This window comes from Balaenoptera physalus, assembly GCF_965194825.1.
Source record: "Balaenoptera physalus genome assembly, chromosome: 20".
NCBI classification, from domain to species: domain Eukaryota; kingdom Metazoa; phylum Chordata; class Mammalia; order Artiodactyla; family Balaenopteridae; genus Balaenoptera; species Balaenoptera physalus.
The window spans coordinates 15005106-15022800 of record NC_138901.1 but is presented as its reverse complement, the minus strand read 5'-3'; the positions used below and the strand labels follow the sequence as shown (position 1 = coordinate 15022800).

Genomic DNA, 17695 nt, shown 5'->3' with positions numbered 1-17695 from the left:
AGACTCCTCTGAGGCCACTGACTAGGGCAAGCTGAGCTGATCCTAGGCAGGTAGAACCAGGGCCCTGAAAGCCTAGGTGACCACTGGGCCTCTCCCCTAGGAGGTGAGTGCACTGGAGTGTGAGATCCAGTTGCTGAAGAACTTGCAGCACGAGCGCATAGTGCAGTACTATGGCTGCCTGCGGGACCGTGCCGAGAAGACGCTGACCATCTTCATGGAGTACATGCCGGGGGTATGTGCCCCTGATGCATGTGGGACACACAAGAGAGGACCTCTCCTGGGGCTGGGGGCTGTGGAGGAGGGGTCCCTTTGACATGGGTCTGATTACCTGAGACTCCAGAGGCTCAGGGGGGAAGGAGAGGCAGTGGCAGGACTTGGAGTCAGCAGGCCCTGCGTCTGGCTGCAGTGATGGTGTGGGATGAGAAATGTCCCAGGCTACCCTAACCTGAGGCTTACAGGGCAGCTGCACTGTCTAGTAAGCACCGCCTTTACCTGGAGCAGACAGACCTCCCTTCTGGATTTGGGTCATCCGTTGCTTGAGGAAAGGACTGTCTCAGACTTTTCTCAAGCTGCCTGACAGCCCCTAGCAAAGTGCCTGGCACATCACAAATGGGAATTGGAAGAATCACTTCTTTGCCGAATGCTGGGGGCTGGAAGTAGCCTTGCCCCTTCCCACCGCCTTCCTGCAGTGACTCCCTCTGACTCCTGTGGCTTTAGGGCTCAGTGAAAGACCAGTTGAAGGCCTACGGAGCTCTGACAGAGAGTGTGACCCGAAAATACACCCGGCAGATCCTGGAGGGCATGTCCTACCTGCACAGTAACATGATTGTTCACCGGGACATCAAGGGTGAGCAGGGGCAGGCTGTGTGGTCCCCGTGACCTAGTTACTTGGGAACTTTCGGCCTGGTCATTTTGAACTTTCTGAAAAGTGGAACCCTAATTGCTTCCTTGGGGGATTGGCATGAAGATCAGTTAAGCAATTTGGGAAAATACTGCGAAGTGCTCTGCAGATGTTGGCCATGGTGATGATTTGGTGCTGTAGGGCTGAGGCTTCCCGTCGCTAGCCTGTTTGCTCTGTGCAGTTCATGTCTAATTCATGGTAGCCTCCCATCCTCCCCAGCAGCCCTTTGACCTGGGAGGGAGAGACAGAGGGAGGATGGTGGAAAGTGCCCAGGGGTCCAGGGTTGCAGCCTATGCCCTTTCATGCCTTAGGAGCCAACATCCTCCGAGACTCTGCTGGGAATGTGAAGCTGGGGGACTTTGGGGCCAGCAAGCGCCTGCAGACCATCTGCATGTCAGGCACGGGCATGCGCTCGGTCACTGGCACACCCTACTGGATGAGCCCTGAGGTGATCAGCGGTGAGGGCTACGGAAGGAAGGCAGACGTGTGGTGAGCACTGGGGACGTGCTGGGACCCCATCTCCCTGTCTGGGCTGTAGAGGCTCCAACTTAGAAATGAGGCTTGGGGGCTTTGCAATGTGGCAGGAGGGAGTGAGAACTCACCTCTGGCCAGCGAGGCCAGGTTTCAGGCTCCATGTGGGCAGAGGTGGTGGTGCCTGCAGCAGATGCGTTGTGTTTTAACTCTGAAGAGCAACTGTTTTGTTATCACTGAGAACTTAGGCCATGGAAAACACCCCTGATGTTTGCTGAATCCCTGAAAGAACTAGGATCCAATGTGAAGGCCTGGATCTGTCTCTCAACAGTAGCAGGCTTCCGCTCCCTCCTAGTGCTCAGGTGGCTTGCATCTGCTCTACCTAATTTCATGTCCATCCTCTGAAAGGGCCTGAAAGTTGTGAGAGCATCACTTCCTCTTAGAATGTTACTGTGGTGGGATGCATAATGGTCCCTGAAGATGTCCACGTACTAATGCCAAAGGGATTAGTAAATGTTACCTTATATGACAGTAAGGCCTTTGCAGATTAATTTAAGAACTTTGAGATGGGGAGATGATCCTGGATTTTCCAGATGGGCTCAGTATAAGCACAAAGGTCCTTATAAAAGGAAGGCAGGATATCAGAGTGGGCGGTAAGAGATGTGACAAAGGAAACAAGAGGTTGGAGTGACGCAAGGCAGGGGCCATGAACCAAGGAATGCAGGCAGCCTCTAGGAGTTGGAAAAGGCAGTGTAATGGATTCTCCCCTCAGAGCCTCCAGAAGGAACCATCCCACTGACACGTTGACTTTAGCCCAGTGGGACTCATTTTAGACTTCCGACCTCCAAAATGATAATAAATTTATGCCAATAGGTTCGTGGTAATTTGTTACAGCAGCAACAGGAACTAATACCATTATCTCAGAGCTCTTTCTGAACATGCTAAAGTGGTTCTTTTCCCCAGTGTCAAGAAGCACCTGGGTGGGTGTAGGTTGATGAAGCCCACGTGGACAAAGCTGACGGGGCTTTGAAGCCTCTCCTGGCCTTGGGGACCCTCTACAGGGGTGTCAACCCTCAGCTTGGCCCATCCTGCCTCAGTGTGTTCTGGGAAGGGCACCTCCTTTCACCACAGTGGGCAGGGAAGCTGGGAGCCTGGGGCAGGTTGAGGGGGTGACACTGGGGTTCTCTCACCAGGAGCCTGGGCTGCACTGTGGTGGAGATGCTGACAGAGAAACCACCTTGGGCAGAGTATGAAGCCATGGCCGCCATTTTCAAGATTGCCACCCAGCCCACCAATCCTCAGCTGCCCTCCCACATCTCTGAGCACGGCCGGGACTTCCTGAGGCGCATTTTTGTGGAGGCCCGCCAGAGACCTTCGGCCGAGGAGCTGCTCACACACCACTTTGCACAGCTCGTGTACTGAGCTCTCAAGGCCACGCTGTTGCTGGCCGCCCCCTGCTGCATAGGCGAGGGGCTGCTGTGGGGCTCAGCGAAGTTGCTGCTTCTCCCAGGCGAGGCTGTGGACCACGGAGCTGCAGTCCAGCCCGCGTTGTCTGTGCCCTTCTGCTGCCGGGGCCCAGAGCCAGGTAGGGTGGCTGCAGCCTCACGGACTGGGAGCCCCCAGCCTGCCAGACCTGAAGCTCCAGCGTCCCAAGCTCAGCCTGGAGGGGAAGGGGCTAGCAACAGCGTGCGAGGCGCCGTGGGCCCCACCCTCGGGACTGTGTCCTGACACCGCAGTCAGCACCAGACCCCAGAGAGTCTGGGGGCACAGGATGGACACGAGGGTCTGAATAGTGTTACTTTCATTCAGAGTGTTATTTTGTTTCACCTCCCCATGTCTGGAGACCGCCAGGGCATCTCTGGGCTGGATGAGCCCAGCCAAGCCTGAGGTAAAGCCCAGCATCCCGCAGCCAATGGAAAGCGGAGGCCTGGGCTGCACTCTCCCTGGAGCCCCAGGCCAGCTTTGCCAGTCCCTGTCCTTTACCAAAGATGAATGAAGCAAATGTTATGCTGCCTTATTCAGGGAAGGAGGAGCCTGTCCTGCCTGCCCCCATGACCCTGACCCCCTCCCACCCTCAAGCAGGGGCCTGAGATGTGGAACTGCCCCCACTGAGCGGGAGACCCAGTTTTGTCAATGCAATTGTCTCTGTTTTACAAGTTGGAGTCACTCTTATGCTGTACCCAGTTTCTAAACTGGAGACTTCGTGTGCCCTCTGGGCTCTGAGTACCCCTGCTGTGGGCTTGGGCCTTGGGCCAGATTGGAAAGAGCTGAAGGTCATGGCCTTTGTGCTCCTGGCCTGGCACCTGTTCCCCTCTTGGGGCAGAAAGGAAGATGGACAACACAGTGAAGGCATCTGAGCCGGCTGGCTACCCTGAGTGGGCCGTTCAGGGCAGCCAGGGGAGTCGTATCAGGCTGTCTGCGGGTCACGACCCGCTAGGCCAGAGCTCTCTCTGATGCCACCGTGTCCAAAACTGCAAAGCTCTGTTCCTCCTTGGCCAGCCTTGCTCATCCCCATGAGGTCTCAGCCTCTTTCCCTTGTTGCTCCTGTGGGGGAGGAATGGCAGCAGGGGTCAGGGAGCCAGTATCTCCAAGCAGCTTAGAGTTGGCCTTATTTACCTCAGCCTGGGCGCTGGTCCTTTCTTCCGGCCCCTCCCCTCCAAAAATGTGCCTATTGCTAGAGCTCCTCCCTCTCAACACCCAGTTTCCTTGGGAGTTGTCATTAAAGGAAGAAAAAAAAAAAAAAAAAAGCCAGTGCCCAGGGATGGGTGTCTCCAAGGAGCTGGGGATTAGCGCCAGGCAGCTCATTGCCAGCCTTGCCCACTTCCCCACGGGCACCAGAACAAGCCAAAGCCTTCGTTGTATGTTGACGATGCACTTTTATGAATGTAGTTTCTATCGCTGTTTTTAGCCTTTTCACATCATGTAATGTGAGGCCTTGTACTTGTTAATTTATATCTCAGATCATATTTGATGGTTTTTATATATATCAATTCTAGACTGTTACAGGTGATGGACGCCTCAAGAGAGAGAAGAGAAAATGAAAGCAGCTGGTTTTGCAGGAATGTGTGTTGCACGGTGCCAGTTGGGCCTGGGCCCCTCTGTTTCCATCCTTTTTGCCCCAGGGGCCTCTGTCAGGCACCCCCAGCCGGGCGCTCTGAAGACAGTGAGCATGTGCTCCTGCCTGCCTCCACCTTGGCTCTTGCCCAGGGTGGGGACTGGCCCCTTGCCTCGACCAAAGCTGCCGAGCGGCAGCTCGGCCTCTCCACGACCCCGTCCTGATGGCTGTAGCACTCTTCTTGGGCCCACACCCCCACCCCCAGTCCCTGACCCCCAACAGGAAACGGCGTGGTGCCGGTGCCGACAAGATGAGACGACTCTGTGTCCCAGGTTCAGGCTCTCACAGAGCCCCACCCCCCCGGGGTCTTGCCGCACAGGGAATGTTTTTAAAAATGAATTTGCGAACAAGCCAACAAATCCTACACTCCAAAAAACCAAGACCCTGATTTTTTGTGTGCCAAAAACTGTGGACATGCTGGCTCAGCATCCTCAGGACCAAGCTGTTGCTTAATTTTAATTTATTGTTTTTTTATTAAATAATCCAGATGAAAAGTTGTGGGGCCTAGGGTGGCCTGGCCCAAAGGATCTGAAGGGCCGTCTCCTAGCAGCCCCAGGCTGGCTGTGGGAAGGGCCTGCCACCACTTGCTCATCATTCCGTGGGGTATGTCAGCCTTGGCCAGCCCGACACGGAGAGGCCAGGGCTGGGGACAGTCCACACTCCACCACGCTCCTGCCCCTCCTGCCCACCCCAGCTCTGTGTCTGTGTCTGAATTGTGGATCGTGCAGAAGAACCTGCAGCCATAGTTATTTTGACTATATCTTGACCGAGGGCTTGCAGTGCAAAGCCAGGCCAGTGTCGTGCATTACTTATAATAAAAGGGATCATTTATACCCAAGGGGTCCTGTGGCAGTGCTTTTGGCTGGGGGGTGGAGGGAATAGGTGTTTACCTGGGAGAAGCTGGGTATGGCGCCTGGCAACAAGCTTGCCTCCCTTAGCAGATGAGAACTTGAAATGACTCCAAGAGGGGTCCCGGGATGGTGTGACTTGGCTGGTACCACTGCTAGCTCAGAAGTGGCTCCCTCTCTTCCCCCCATTCCTCGGAGCTCTGCCGAGGGTGGCTCTACCACAGCTGACTTACTGAGGTGGCACTGTCAGCTCACCTGACCCAAGTATCAATGCGGCTCAGTTTCCAGGACCTTTGTGGCATCCACTGGTCTTCCCAGCCCAGGGAAGGACTCACCTGAGTCGTATCCTTGCAGGGCAGGGATCGGGCACCTCCAGGAGCCACCTCTCTGATAGCTCCCCCAGGGCTATCTGCTGCTGTTGCTTAGCTCGGAGCAGAGAAAGACCATCCTTGTCCCCGTCTGAGGCCTCTGGTACAGACGTTGGACCTGCCCCGAGTGAGGCTCTCAGCAGCCCTCCTCAACGCTCTGAGGACCCAGGCTCAGGGTGCCAACTCTGCTTGCTGTTAGCTCTGCCATTTCCAGGGGCAACATAGCACAGTGGCCTGCCCACCTGCCATCGGAGTTTGAGGCCCAGCTCCCTGCCCTGTTCTATGGGCATGAGGTCACTTAGGAACTTAAGGACGTGTATGGGGTGGAGGTAGCAAATCCCCCAGGAGTCTGCCTTCTTGTTCCACCAATTCACAAAGTCCACAGGCAGTTGGGGGGAATCAGGATGGTTGGGTCTGGGGCAGGACAAGCCAGACATCCTGCCTGTATTCTGCTGGGGTGGGGGCGGGGGGGGGGGAATCTTAGGTCCTCCAAGCTTGCCTTGTTTGCTCTGTTGTAAACTGTTGTCCCCTCAGAAGAGCAGACGAGCTGTTTCTCCTTAGACTGCTTGGGATGATGACCACGGCTGCCCCATTCCCTGGAGCTTGAAAAAGCAGGAGGAAGAGGACAGATGGGGAAAGGGCACAGAGACTATAGGAGACCTTTGATACAAATCGCTGGATCTGCTGGTTCCCACCATGCCTTCCTGAATTCCAGGGCAAAGGGTGTTCAGACAAGGACTTAGCAAAAGGATTGTCTTGTACCCCAACATACTGAAGTGCAGCGAGGCACAGCACCATTACCCACTGACGGCCTGACCTTAAGCAACACAGACTGAGGTGCAAAGTGGAGTTCAGTCATCAGACACTCTGGGTTTGACAGCATGAAGACCTGGCTGGGAAGCACACCCCCTTTTCTCAGGCTGCCCAGTATTCATTCCCCTGACACCCATCACCACCAGCCCCCCACCACCAACAAGGCCAGGAGTGCTTTGGGCTGACCCTGTCCCCCTTCACTTCTGTGTGGTGACTCTGTGTCCCTCCTGCCACAAAACCCCCCATCAGGCCACATAATACAGAGTCAGGATCTGTTGAAACATGTTTAAAATAGGGTTGATTACAACAGTCAAAACCTGCAGAAATGGGAGAAGAAGGAAACGTGACCCTGCCAGCTCCCCACCAGTCTCTGTGGCTCTCAGCCTGGCAGGTGCTGTAGCTTCTGCTGCTTCCGTGGTGTGAGATGGTCCCAAGCCCTAATGGGCATGCCCTGCCTCGCCTTGGGGGGTGGGGGGTGGGTGGGAGGGCAGGGCTCTTCCACTTTCCCTCCCCTCCCCCACTGGGTCCTGGTGGGCATTTAGAGAGACCCAGCAGGGGGCACCCTGGCTCACCTTCCTGCAGTCTCCATGGCTCAGGACCAGGCTAAGGGCAGAGGTAGATGGGGAGACGTGGGGGCCACACAGGGCCCTGGGTGGCAGTGAGGGAGCTTGGGACCCTGAGGGGGGCATGCTGACTCCTTGCTGGAGAAAAGGCACCTAGATAGGGAAGGTGGGTTGGGGGGCCTTCCCAGGGGGCCGTGGGGTGAGGTGGGGTAGGCTGGAAGCAGCAGGAAGCGGGCTGGTGAGCAAAGCCCAGTCCTGGTTCCCTAACCCCCCCACCCACGGAGAGAGAAGGAAGAAATCCCGGAGCAGAGCCCTGCCCCCAAGACCCTCTGCCGGAGCAAGACGGCCTCATCCCTTTCCCACCCTGCCCCCACCAGGGCCCGGTCCAACCTCTCTCCCACCCTGCCCCCTGCCTGCTCCAGGCCCTCGACAGAGGGAGGAGAGAGTGGACGGTGAGAAGGGCCTCAGGCTGTCTTGGTGCCGGGGTCCACCTCCTTGTGGGCCCAGAGCTCCTTGTGCTGCTTCCGGCCGAAGCCTTCGTCGTAGTTGCCTTTGCTCTTAAACAGCTGCTGAAAGTGGGGTTTGCAGTAAAATTCCCCGTGCAGCGCCGCGTAGCTGCCCAGGCTGTAGAAGCAGAACAGCTGCGGTCAGGTCGGGTCGGGTCGGGTCAGGAAGGCCAGGGCGGGGGTAGGGCAGGGGCGGGGGTAGGGCAAGGGCGCACCTGAGCTTGGTGTGGCAGTGCTTGCAGCAGAAGCAAGAGTTGTGGAAAATGAGCTTGTCAGCCACCAGCCGCTCCATGGGGTACACGGTCTTCTGGCAGGCAGAGCAGGTCTCCTTCACCTGGGCGCGAAGGCTGAAGGACTGATCCGGGAGAGACCCCATCAGGGGCCTGACCAGCGACCGGCCCGCCCTCCCGCACACCCCAGCCTCAGGGCCCTACCTTGGAGCGCTGAACCGCGCTGCTGCCACTGCCACCTTTGGCTTCCTGAGGGAGAGGGCAGGCGGGGCAGGGTCAGCTGAGGAGTGCCCCAGACCATCACCAGCCCAGATCCCAGGGAAACTCAGGAGGAGGGGAAGGGAGACAGGCAAACACGCCGCTCGGCACGCCTTCACCCTCAGGCCAGACACCTGCGGGGATGGAGTGCCCTCCCACCCGGCTGATCACCTACGTGGGAGGGGGTGGCCTGGGTGGCTCCTGCAGCCTGGAACATGGCTCGTTGGCGGCGATGGAGGCCCCGTGTGGAGCCGCGGCACCCGCTGGGTTCTGCAAGGGGAAGTCGGTTGAGAGGGCCCCACAAGCCCTTCCCCAGCCCGCAGGGTGGGGGTGGGGTGTTTACAGGCAAGGGGCTGGGGGGCCGTGGTTGGGACTTTCCCTAAGTCATTTCCTGTTGCTCTGGGTCTTGCCACTTCCGCCCCTCACCCACCTCCCCCTTGGCCCGCTCGTCCCCCACGCGGCTCCGCAGGGGGCAGGGGTCCCTGAGTGGAACCATGTGTCGGGGAAAGAACAGTTAGCTGGCAGCGGCTGGGGGAGGGGCTCCGCGCAGCAGCCAGAGCGCTTCGAGGACCGGGACCCCGCCTGGCGCGAGGGGAGGTCAGGAGAGGGCGAGCCCGAGTGGGGCGGGGGGGGCGCGGCCAGAATCCGCTGCCCCGGCCTGACCCCGGCCCGACCCTACCCAGCGCGTGGCCGAGGCGCGGGGGCCCGGGCGCTCCCCGCTCGGCCGACCCAGCCCCTGGACAGCGCTCGCGGGCTGAGCCGCCCGCCCCGCCTGGCCGAGCCGCCGCCCGCGCGCCCCGCTCCTCAGTCCCGATCCCGCGTACCGGACCCCAGACCCGGGACTCCCGCGGGTCCAGCCGAGGGGACCTCGGCCCCGCCTCTGTCTGGAGGCCGGACCCGGAGGGCGGACGCTGGCCTCGGGGCCACGGGCGAGCGCGACGGGTTGAGGCGCTCGGCGTCGGGACCCCGTGGGCGGCGGCCCTCGCGCCCACAGCCCCCACCTGGGCCGCCCGGATTGCGAGCGTGATGCCGGCCCCTCCCCTGGCCTGCCCGCGGGTCTCACCGGGCCCCGGCCTGGGCCGCGGGGCGGGGGTCGGTCTCCGGGGAACGCCTCGGGTGCGAGGAGTGCGCGGGCGCGAGCTGCCGCCGCTGCCTGTGGTCCCCGAGCGGCCGCGGCGGCCGCCGCCGCCGCCTAATTGCGGCGCCGCCCCCGCCGGCCCCCGCCCCGCGCCCGCCCATTGGCTCCGCCGCGCCCGGAGCCGCCTCCGGGGCCCCGGCGCCGCCACCGACCCCTTTTCTGCGCTTTGTCTTCCCCTCGCTCGGCATCCCCCGCCTTTGTCTGCCCCCCGCGCCCACCCCGCTCTCCCAGCGCTCCGCACCGCCCCTCGGGCTTCGCGCTCACCGTCCTCGCGAAACCGGCCGCCCCGTCGGCCCGCTCCGGACAGAGGCAGGGACCGGAGCTGGAGGACCCGCGCCGCAGGCCTCGGGGCAGGGGCGAGTCCAGGTGGAGATGACTGGGGTCGCGGGACAAATGGCGCTCCCGACGAGGCCCTAGCGGCGGAAAAGATAACCCGGCGCGCCTGGGCCTTTCGCTGCCTCCATTTCCCCGCTCCGTGGGCCCTGCGGCACGAAGGACCCGCGGGGGCCGCCCCGGAGGCCCGCCCAGCGTCCCCGTGCGGCTCCCACGCCCCCTCGGGCGCCGAGTCCTCCCGCCGCCAGGGGCGCCTCGCGCGCCCGCACGGCCGCCGAGGAAGATGGCAGGGGCGGCCGGGCACGCGGTCCGGCCACGCGAGGCTGCGAGGCCCGGCCCGCGCCGAAGGAGGGCCCTGGGGTCTCCGTGTTCGGTCAGCTTCGGCCACCAGCCCTCAGCGCCTTCTCATGGCGCCCCGGAGAGAGGGAAACCGGGAGCCTGCGGCTGTGGTGCCCACAGGCTGCCGTCCTAAAGCGCTTTTGTGGAGGGGTTTTGAGGGCTTCGTCACCCCCGCTCCCAGCCCCTGCCGGCACCCCGTTCAGGGAAAGAGATCTCCATCCTTCGAACAAGCAAACCTGGGTTCATCCAAACCTCATTTGACACAGGGAGCGAGGCCTGATGATTTAAAGTGACTCGTTCAAGTAACAAAGCTGGAGCGGCAGGGCTGGCGTGAGAGGCCAGGCCTCCTGACTCCCCCCACCCCACCCCCGCCCCCCAGGCCGAGCCGGCTGCCTGGGCTCCGGCACCCAGCACTAAGGGTCCCAAGGAGCATCACTCACTTGTGGGGTAGAGCCTCAGCTCTGCGGGGAGCACAGGGAAGCCACCTCCCTGTCGCAGCTGGAAGCTGTTTCACGAAGCACAGCCCTAAGCATAGCTTGTTCCCATGCGATGGCAGGAACAGAACTAGTGGCTCAAGAGCGAGGCCCACACGCTTGTCAGGAACAGAACAGCTCATGGCGCTCACCTGGCAGGAGAGCGAGAGAGCGAGCGAGCGGGGCTGCGGGCATCCCCAGCCCCCAGCTGTTCCCTTGGCTGGCTCAGGGCACCCAGGCTGTGCTTCACTCTTCTCCTCAGCCTCCCTCCCTCTCTGGAGGAAGATTTACGTTTGGGTTGAGCTGCAGCCCCCCGAACTCCCTGGATGGGGTGTGTGAGAACTTCTAAAACTGTTAACGGGCATCTTTACCAGCCAAGCTTCCACACCTGTCGTCAGATGCTCACAGGGGGCCGTGGTGATGCAAGAAACGTGAAGCCCTCGGAGGTGCAAGGAGCAGCGCTTGGCTGGCGCCTCAGGCCCCCTTGCCCTGCCCAGGATGATCCGCAGCTGAACTGCGGCGGCCCTCACAGAATCAGCCCTTGGGGCGCTGACAGCAAGGTGGAGCAAGCAGATGAGAGGGAAAAAACAAGCTGCCGAGGGTGTTAAGAAAAGGGAACTTGAGGTTTAAAAAAAAAAAAACGAGCTGGCAAGAGGGTTGGAAATAAATGTGACCTGGCCTGCTCACTCCCTCCGCTTCAGGTCTCCCCACGCCCTCCGGGCTCCTACGAGTCCCTTCCCCTCAACCCCTGTAACTGCCCACGGGAAGAGGTTTTCTATTTTTCTTTTTAAAACTGATGTTACAATTTCTGAGGAAAGGGAAAGTGAGGGCATTTGACGGGTTAAAGCAGCTACAGGGAAGAGGGAGGGGCACTTCCTTGATCTGACATTTGAAGTACCCAGGCTAGAGAGGGGCACTCCTCCCGAGAGACCGGTGGGGGAAGGGGCCCGGCTGGGGGGCGCGTGCAGGCTGGGAAGCGCACGCAGGAGCCCGAGGTGAGGCTCATCGCCTGGCGGACTCCCTGGCTGCCAGCCAGGACGACAGGAGGGGCCGGGCCGGGTCTTAGGTTACCTGCTCTTTGAGTATGAGTCCCAACGGTGAGGAGACACGGAGTCCTGTTCCAGAACAACCCCGTCCACCTCCTTTCCTGACAAAAGTGAGCCTCTTCTGCCTGGGCTCCAGTGGCCCAGAAGTGGTCCTGCAGAGCGGCCGGTCTCCAGCACTCAGACCTTTCCAGCCCCAAAGCAGTTTGATGGCCACAGGCTAAAATTAATAGTCTCAACGTTAGATAGTTAAGAGACAAATCCATTCCAGGTTTTAAAAGAAATGTGTGCTGTGAGGCTGTCTAGCTAACGAAGGAAGTCACCGCTGTGCTTCCACAAGCACTTGTGGGACCACTCTCAGATGGCAGAACCCGGGGTGGAATGACTCACGTCCGAGCCTGCGTGGCCAACACACAACAATGTCACTCTCCAGTGGATTCTCTGCAACTTTTAATTTGTTCTGGCAATGAAACTAACATGGCATAAGGACTCAGGCCCTCAGGCTAGGCAAAACATTATGGTCCTTGGAGGAAGCACCAAGGCTGCCGGCAGGAGTCGGTAAGACAGGACTCTTCGTGGGAAAGGAATGAGCTACAGAGATGAACCAAGGGAAGGTTTCAGGTGTCAGGGCCCAAGCAAAAAGGGGGAGGAGGATGGGTTGCCCTAGCCTTAACCTAGTGCTTATAAAGAAACAATACCCTTGCCTTCAGTTATTAGGGAGAGGTCTGAGGGGAGGGGTGTCTTATTGCTTGCCCCTCTGGACCTATAGGATCTGAGAGCAGGGGAGAAGGACGCAACTAGGCTGGTAGGAGAGCCAGAGTGGGAAGAAGTCGCACAGTTCCCTGGGCGGGTGAGTCAAACCCTGGCCTTGGACTTCAGCCGCCACAGCCAGAACAGCATCTATTCCTTCTGAAGAGGTCAGGTCACCTGAGCTCACAGGACTGGGAATGTCAGCTTTCAGGCCCCTACCGATCCCTGGTTGTTGGGATTCCCTCGTGTCTCAAAAGCCTTTGGAGCAGTAAAAAAAAAAAAGTTTCCTTCCAGGAATTTCTTTCCCAGTCAGTAAGCAGCCAACTCTCCTGGCAGAAATGTCCCTTCTGCTCAATCTGCCCCCAGGAGGGTGGGAATGCAGCCAGCCCTCAGGAAGGGTCCCAGAGGCTCACACAGCCCGGGATGGAGAATGTGCACCTTCTTCAGAGGCTCAGAACTCCCAGTCGTCCACCTCCAGCTCTTCCAGGTTTGTTACCAGGCCAAAGATTCCACTGTGATCCTGAGACTGGCTGCCTTCAAAATTGGTGATGGGGGTGACAGGACGAAGTAACTCAGGCAAAGCCTCTGAGGCACGTCGCTTGATCTGGGGGAGGAGAGAGAGTTGGGGGTGGATCCTGTTGCTTTGAGTCTCAGGACATCATGGGGCAAGGGACCACGGCCCAGGGACAGATGGGCTGTTGGAGCCAAGAGTCTCTATGGGAGGAAGGAGCAGCGCCTTTAAGGGGCTTTGGAAACATGGTCATTTCTCTGATTTGAAGGGAGGAGGAGAGAATATCTAAAGACCCCAAAGCTAAGGGGACTGAGGGTGGTTGGAACCACAGGCAAGAAAAACCACCAGGGAGCCTTGGGAAAGTGCTACTGTACCTGCTTGAAGAAAGAATGGTTCAGGAGGGTGCTGGCACTTGGTCTGTAGAGGAAGGGGAGGAGAGACCAGCATCAGCCCTGTGCCCCGGGTTTCCCAAATCCTGTTGCTTCTACCTTACCCTCAAGTGCCCCCTCTCCTTCCCTCCGCTCACCAAGAAACAACAGCCAGAGCTACCCAGGCTGGCTTCCTAGCAAACCCTGGGCTGATCCCTCCTGCCGAGGGGGCTCTGGACTCCTCCCAGGAACCCAGACTTTTACAGGACAGATGCATCCTCTCGAGCCCGGCCTTGCACTCCAGAGCCCCCTGGGCTCCCCACAAAGCCCACTCCCAGCCCAACAGATATACCTTACATCCGGGTTGCGCTGAAGGCACTGCTCCACAAAGTGGTGGAAGTGGGGTGAGAAGGTGCGGTGATAGGGGTGGGATGGCGTGTCGCCATTGGAGGTCCTGGGGCTGCTGGGGGCCAGGCTCTCGCTCAGGCCAGAGTTGGCCGCTGAGCGCGAGGTGCTCATGGTCAGCTCCTCGGCAGGGATGGTGCTGGTGTCCAGCAGGCAGGGTACCGTGCCGTTCAGCTTCTCCAGCAGCATCTGGGGAGGACAGAGCCAGGGGCTAGGCTGGAGGGGGCCCCTGGAAGGCCTATAGCGTTTCTTCACAAGTATACTTTTCCCAACACACGAGTGATTCGGGGGGAGTAAAGAAAGAAGTGGAAAAAGTCTGACTTTTCCAAAGGAGTGCCAGCCACTGACTCGGCAGCCACACCCCAGCAAGGCCGAACTGACGAGGAAGAGGGCTGCAAAAGAGTACTCGCCTCTACCGTGGTTGGAAGGAAGGGGCTTGCAGTCTCTCCCCCTTTATAAGGCATCAGATCTTTCTAACTGTAGAGCCCTCACCCTAGGGTCAAGGTGGCAGCCAGGTCCTTTCTTTAAAGCCCAGCCCCAGTGTGCCACGCCCGGGTGGGTCCGAGGGGGTTCATTCTGGCCGATTGTCACTGCAGCGGGCTGCACAGGAGCAGTGCACCCAGGGGCGGGCTAGGCCTGGACAGCTGTTCCAAAGCCCTCAGACTCCACACATGTAAAAGCAGCCCACCTTGGGGACTGCTGTCCTCATGGACCTCATGAGCTGTTCAAGGCAGAAACCTGGAAATCCTTCTAGAGCTGTGCTGTCCAGTGTGGGAGCCACCAGCCACATGCAGCCATATATATATAAAGAGAGAGAGAAAGAGATTTTTTTTGGTTGTTTCTGGCCATGCCGCTTGGCTTGCAGGATCTCAGTTCCCTGACCAGGGATTGAACCTGGGCCCCAGCAGTGAAAGCACTGAGTCCTAACCACTGCACTGCCAGGGAATTCCCATAGCTATTTATATTTATTTAAATTCAGCTTAAAATTCAGTCCTCAATCTCACTGGCCACATTTTAAGTGCTCAATAGCCACAGGTGACTAGTGGCTACCATGTTGGACAGCCCAGGTACAGAACATTTCCATAACCTCAGGAAGTGCTCCTGGACACTGCTGTTTCTGCATCCGTATCTTGTTTACCTAAAAATGGCCTTTTAAGTCTTTCCTGAGCATCTGTTTCTGTCTTATTTAGATTTTCTAGACTCCTTACCTAGATAGATTTCCATACCCTCCGAACTAGTCTGCCAGAACTAATCCATCTGCGAGAGTCATCTTTCTAAAATATGTATCTGATACTATCACTCCTATGCTTAAAAGCCTTCAGCAATTCTCCACATGCTTTGGGACAGAAACCAAACACCCTGGCGTGGCACACAAGCAAAGTCCTTCGTGATCTGCCCTTGCTTCCTTCTCCAACCACGTCACCTAGCAGCCCCCCAGAAGCACCCGTACTTCAGCCATTTACAACTACCTGCTCTTCCCAGATCCTGTTCTTTCTTGACTCTGGGTCTTTGCACATGCTGCTCCCTCTGCCGAAAAGAGTTTCCTTCCAGTTCCCATTCTTCACACAGTTAATTCCTATTTGCCGTCAAGTCTCAAGGGTCACCTCCTCCCAGAAGCCTTCCCAGATCCCCTCCTCTAGAGCTGCCCTTTGGCCGTTCTCTAGCTGCTCCTCTCCCCACAGGGCAAGCAGTCTGTGGGTTCAGGGAGAGGCTGACTCAGAGCCTACACACCCGCCCCCACCCCCTCTCAGGTCTAGATCATGCTCCAGGTACTTGGGACCCAGGTAATCCTTGCCCAAATGACCCAAGTCCACTTCCTGGACTTGATAAGACCTGGATAACCCTCTTCCCTGGGTCTGTCTCCAAAGGTAGACGATGCCACTAGCTGCGTGTATGCCTAGAAGCCAAGGGCGGTGGTTAAAAGGGGCACGAACAGAAGTAGAACTTGCAGGCTGGAGGCTGCAAAGGTATTGACTGGAACGTGGTGGCACAGAACCTGAGAAGCCTAAGAATTCTAAATTAGAAACTGGCCTTCCAGGCATATGGATCAAGGTAAGACGACAGAACATATTTTATAAATTTATAAAACTCTGTTAGCTTAATTTATATGTTTTAAATAGACACCTGGTGTGTGGGCTCCAGGCCTGAAATTGTGAGCCCACCCCCCGAGGCTCCATTACCACCACAGATACCACTGACAGAAGTTAAACAGTTACACAACTATCTCCCCACTGGTGGGGCTCTTGAAGGAAAGAACTGAGTCTTTCATCTTAGTATCCCAGGCTGGTGTCCTGAGTGTGGCCGCTCCTCAGCAAGTGTTTGTGGAAGGCAGACAGGCAGGCAGGCAGAAGGAAACCCCTGGGCTGCAGGCTCACCTGGGTGGCAGGCATGTCCTTAAAGGGGACGTGGCCATTGGCTAGTTCACAGGCCGTGATTCCCACACTGTAGATGTCAGACTTGGCATCGTAACCCTGAAGATTCTAAATCAGGAGAAAAGAGCCACAGGTCACTCCACACTGTAGCCTTGGCCATTGTTCTTAGAGAAAGAAGCGGGTGGAGCAAAAACTGGGGAGAGGAAAAGAAGGCCTGTCCCCAAATCGGGACCAGCTGCTGAGACTTTCCTCGCCTGCACTACTGAGGGGTCACTGCTGTTTCAGAAGGAACGAACATCTTGCTGATGCTATGTGGGAGGAGGAGGAAGTGCTCCTGCCTACGACAGGGATGCGGGGAGCACCAAACGCTTCCCAAATGCTCGTTCTTCCCAGGAAATGGCAGCACCTTTGAAGGGAGCCTCACGCGCAGTTTGGGACCCACCCCGGGGGCGGGGGGGGGGAACGACATCACCTGCCAAGGGCGTGGAACACCCGTGCGAGAGGCGTCCCAGTTCTACCTGCCACCAGGGAAGCCCTCCCTCTAGGAACCCCCACCCCCAGAAATTCCTGAAGGCCTCCTTGGGGAATCACGAGTTGGTGGGGGAATGGGGGCTCCTTGAGACCCAGTTCACAGACCTGCTGGAGGACCTCTGGGCTGAGCCACGGCAGAACCTTGATACTGTACTTGGGAAAGTCGTGGACCACACGCTGCCGCTGCCCGTGGCTGATCATGCTGAGGTTGCTGCGTAAACCAGAGAGGTAGACCTTCCCATCCGCTGAGATCAGAACGTGGCTGGCTTTGACACTCCTGGGGGGCGGGGAGGGGGTCACGGGGCAGCAGGAGCCCCTCACACCACAAACCTTTGTCTTCACACACTAGACCCAGTCAGCTCTCTCCCCGGCAGGTGTGTGTGTGTACTATACGCATATACATACATATATATATACACGAACACGCATTTTTATGAAAATTTTCAAACACACACACACAAAAAAATAGCATGACCCCATTTACATATTACCAGACTTTAAAACTTATTTATGTTTTGTTAAAGTTCTCTTTTATGCTTACAGACCACTGCTTCCTCTACCATCTACTGCCTTTAATCTGTACTTTCTGTTTGTAGGTATTCTCGGAAGTGTATTGTTTTTTCTCACGCGTTTTCTATTGACCTAATGGTACTGTGTTATGCAGCCCATTCTTCAGTGTTATGTTTCCAAGATCCATCTGTGTTGCCAACTGTATACACCTAATTGTTGCTTCTAAATGCCACCTGCACTCTGGGGTGGGGTCTAACACTTACTAATCCATTCTTCCAGGAAGGACAATCGTGCTGCCTCTCATCACCACAAATATGAACAAAGATGTCCACATACCTGTCCCCTGATGGGCCTGTGGGAGGGTTTCTTTGGGGTATGCACCCAGAGGCAGCACTGATGGTCCTGGTTCCGAGTGACCCTGACTGGCTGTGTTGGGCCACCTTCCACTATCCGGACGGGAGACCCACCTCTTCACCGCACTGGTCCTCACCCAGCCTCTGAATTACAGCCAGTCCCACGGGTATAAGGTGACATCCTCCTGTTTTAATTTGATTTTCTGATTCTTGCTAGATTTGAGCGTCTGTTCATATGACCATTAGTCTTTCGGGTTTTCTTTTATAAACTCCATATCCTTTGCTCATCTTTCTATTGCTTTGCTATCCTTTTCTTATTGATTCACAACATTTCCTTGTTACTAATCTCCTGTGTGTTTTAGACAAAACTAACATCTTCCATGCTGTAACTCCTTTCTTAACTTTGTTCCTGGTGTCCTGTATTGGAGAGAAAGTTTTAATCTTGATATTATCAATTCCATCCATTTTTTGCCCTATGTTTTGTGCATGTAAAACA

The 17695-nt window shown here is 57.4% G+C and overlaps 3 protein-coding genes across 26 annotated transcripts in view; 1 reads left to right on the top strand and 2 right to left on the bottom strand.

Annotated features, from left to right (window-relative positions):
- Positions 1-5325, top strand: part of MAP3K3 (mitogen-activated protein kinase kinase kinase 3) — a 61574-nt gene extending 56249 nt beyond the window's left edge. For 2 of the 3 annotated variants that reach the window (XM_082443138.1, XM_082443137.1), the window contains 4 exons: positions 101-232; positions 718-847; positions 1213-1390; positions 2566-5325. In XM_082443138.1, the coding sequence (XP_082299264.1) occupies positions 101-232; positions 718-847; positions 1213-1390; positions 2566-2794 (669 nt within the window). In that variant the 3' untranslated portion in view covers positions 2795-5325. The remainder of the gene's footprint in view (positions 1-100; positions 233-717; positions 848-1212; positions 1391-2565) is intronic. The other variant, XM_082443139.1, reaches the window with a different exon arrangement.
- Positions 5326-6787: 1462 nt separating this feature from the next.
- On the bottom strand, positions 6788-11687 carry LIMD2 (LIM domain containing 2). 6 transcript variants are annotated; one of them, XM_082443202.1, is made up of 6 exons: positions 11428-11687; positions 10324-10508; positions 8249-8343; positions 8020-8064; positions 7801-7940; positions 6788-7703 (listed from the first exon to the last, which is right to left on the bottom strand). In XM_082443202.1, the coding sequence occupies exons 3-6, from the start codon at positions 8288-8290 to the stop codon at positions 7544-7546; spliced, it is 387 nt and encodes a 128-aa protein (XP_082299328.1). In that variant the 5' UTR covers positions 8291-8343; positions 10324-10508; positions 11428-11687; the 3' UTR covers positions 6788-7543. The 6 variants fall into 6 exon arrangements, with proteins under 6 accessions (XP_082299328.1, XP_082299332.1, XP_082299327.1 ...); XM_082443206.1 differs by lacking the exons at positions 10324-10508; positions 11428-11687 and adding an exon at positions 9476-9921; XM_082443201.1 differs by lacking the exons at positions 10324-10508; positions 11428-11687 and adding an exon at positions 9137-9294.
- A 145-nt stretch (positions 11688-11832) lies between these two features.
- STRADA (STE20 related adaptor alpha) overlaps positions 11833-17695 on the bottom strand; it is a 29240-nt gene continuing 23377 nt past the window's right edge. For all 17 annotated transcript variants that reach the window (XM_082443147.1, XM_082443153.1, XM_082443159.1 and 14 more), the window contains 5 exons: positions 16442-16613; positions 15809-15913; positions 13381-13622; positions 13035-13077; positions 11833-12753 (listed from right to left, as the gene is read on the bottom strand). In XM_082443147.1, the coding sequence (XP_082299273.1) occupies positions 12601-12753; positions 13035-13077; positions 13381-13622; positions 15809-15913; positions 16442-16613 (715 nt within the window). In that variant the 3' untranslated portion in view covers positions 11833-12600. The remainder of the gene's footprint in view (positions 12754-13034; positions 13078-13380; positions 13623-15808; positions 15914-16441; positions 16614-17695) is intronic.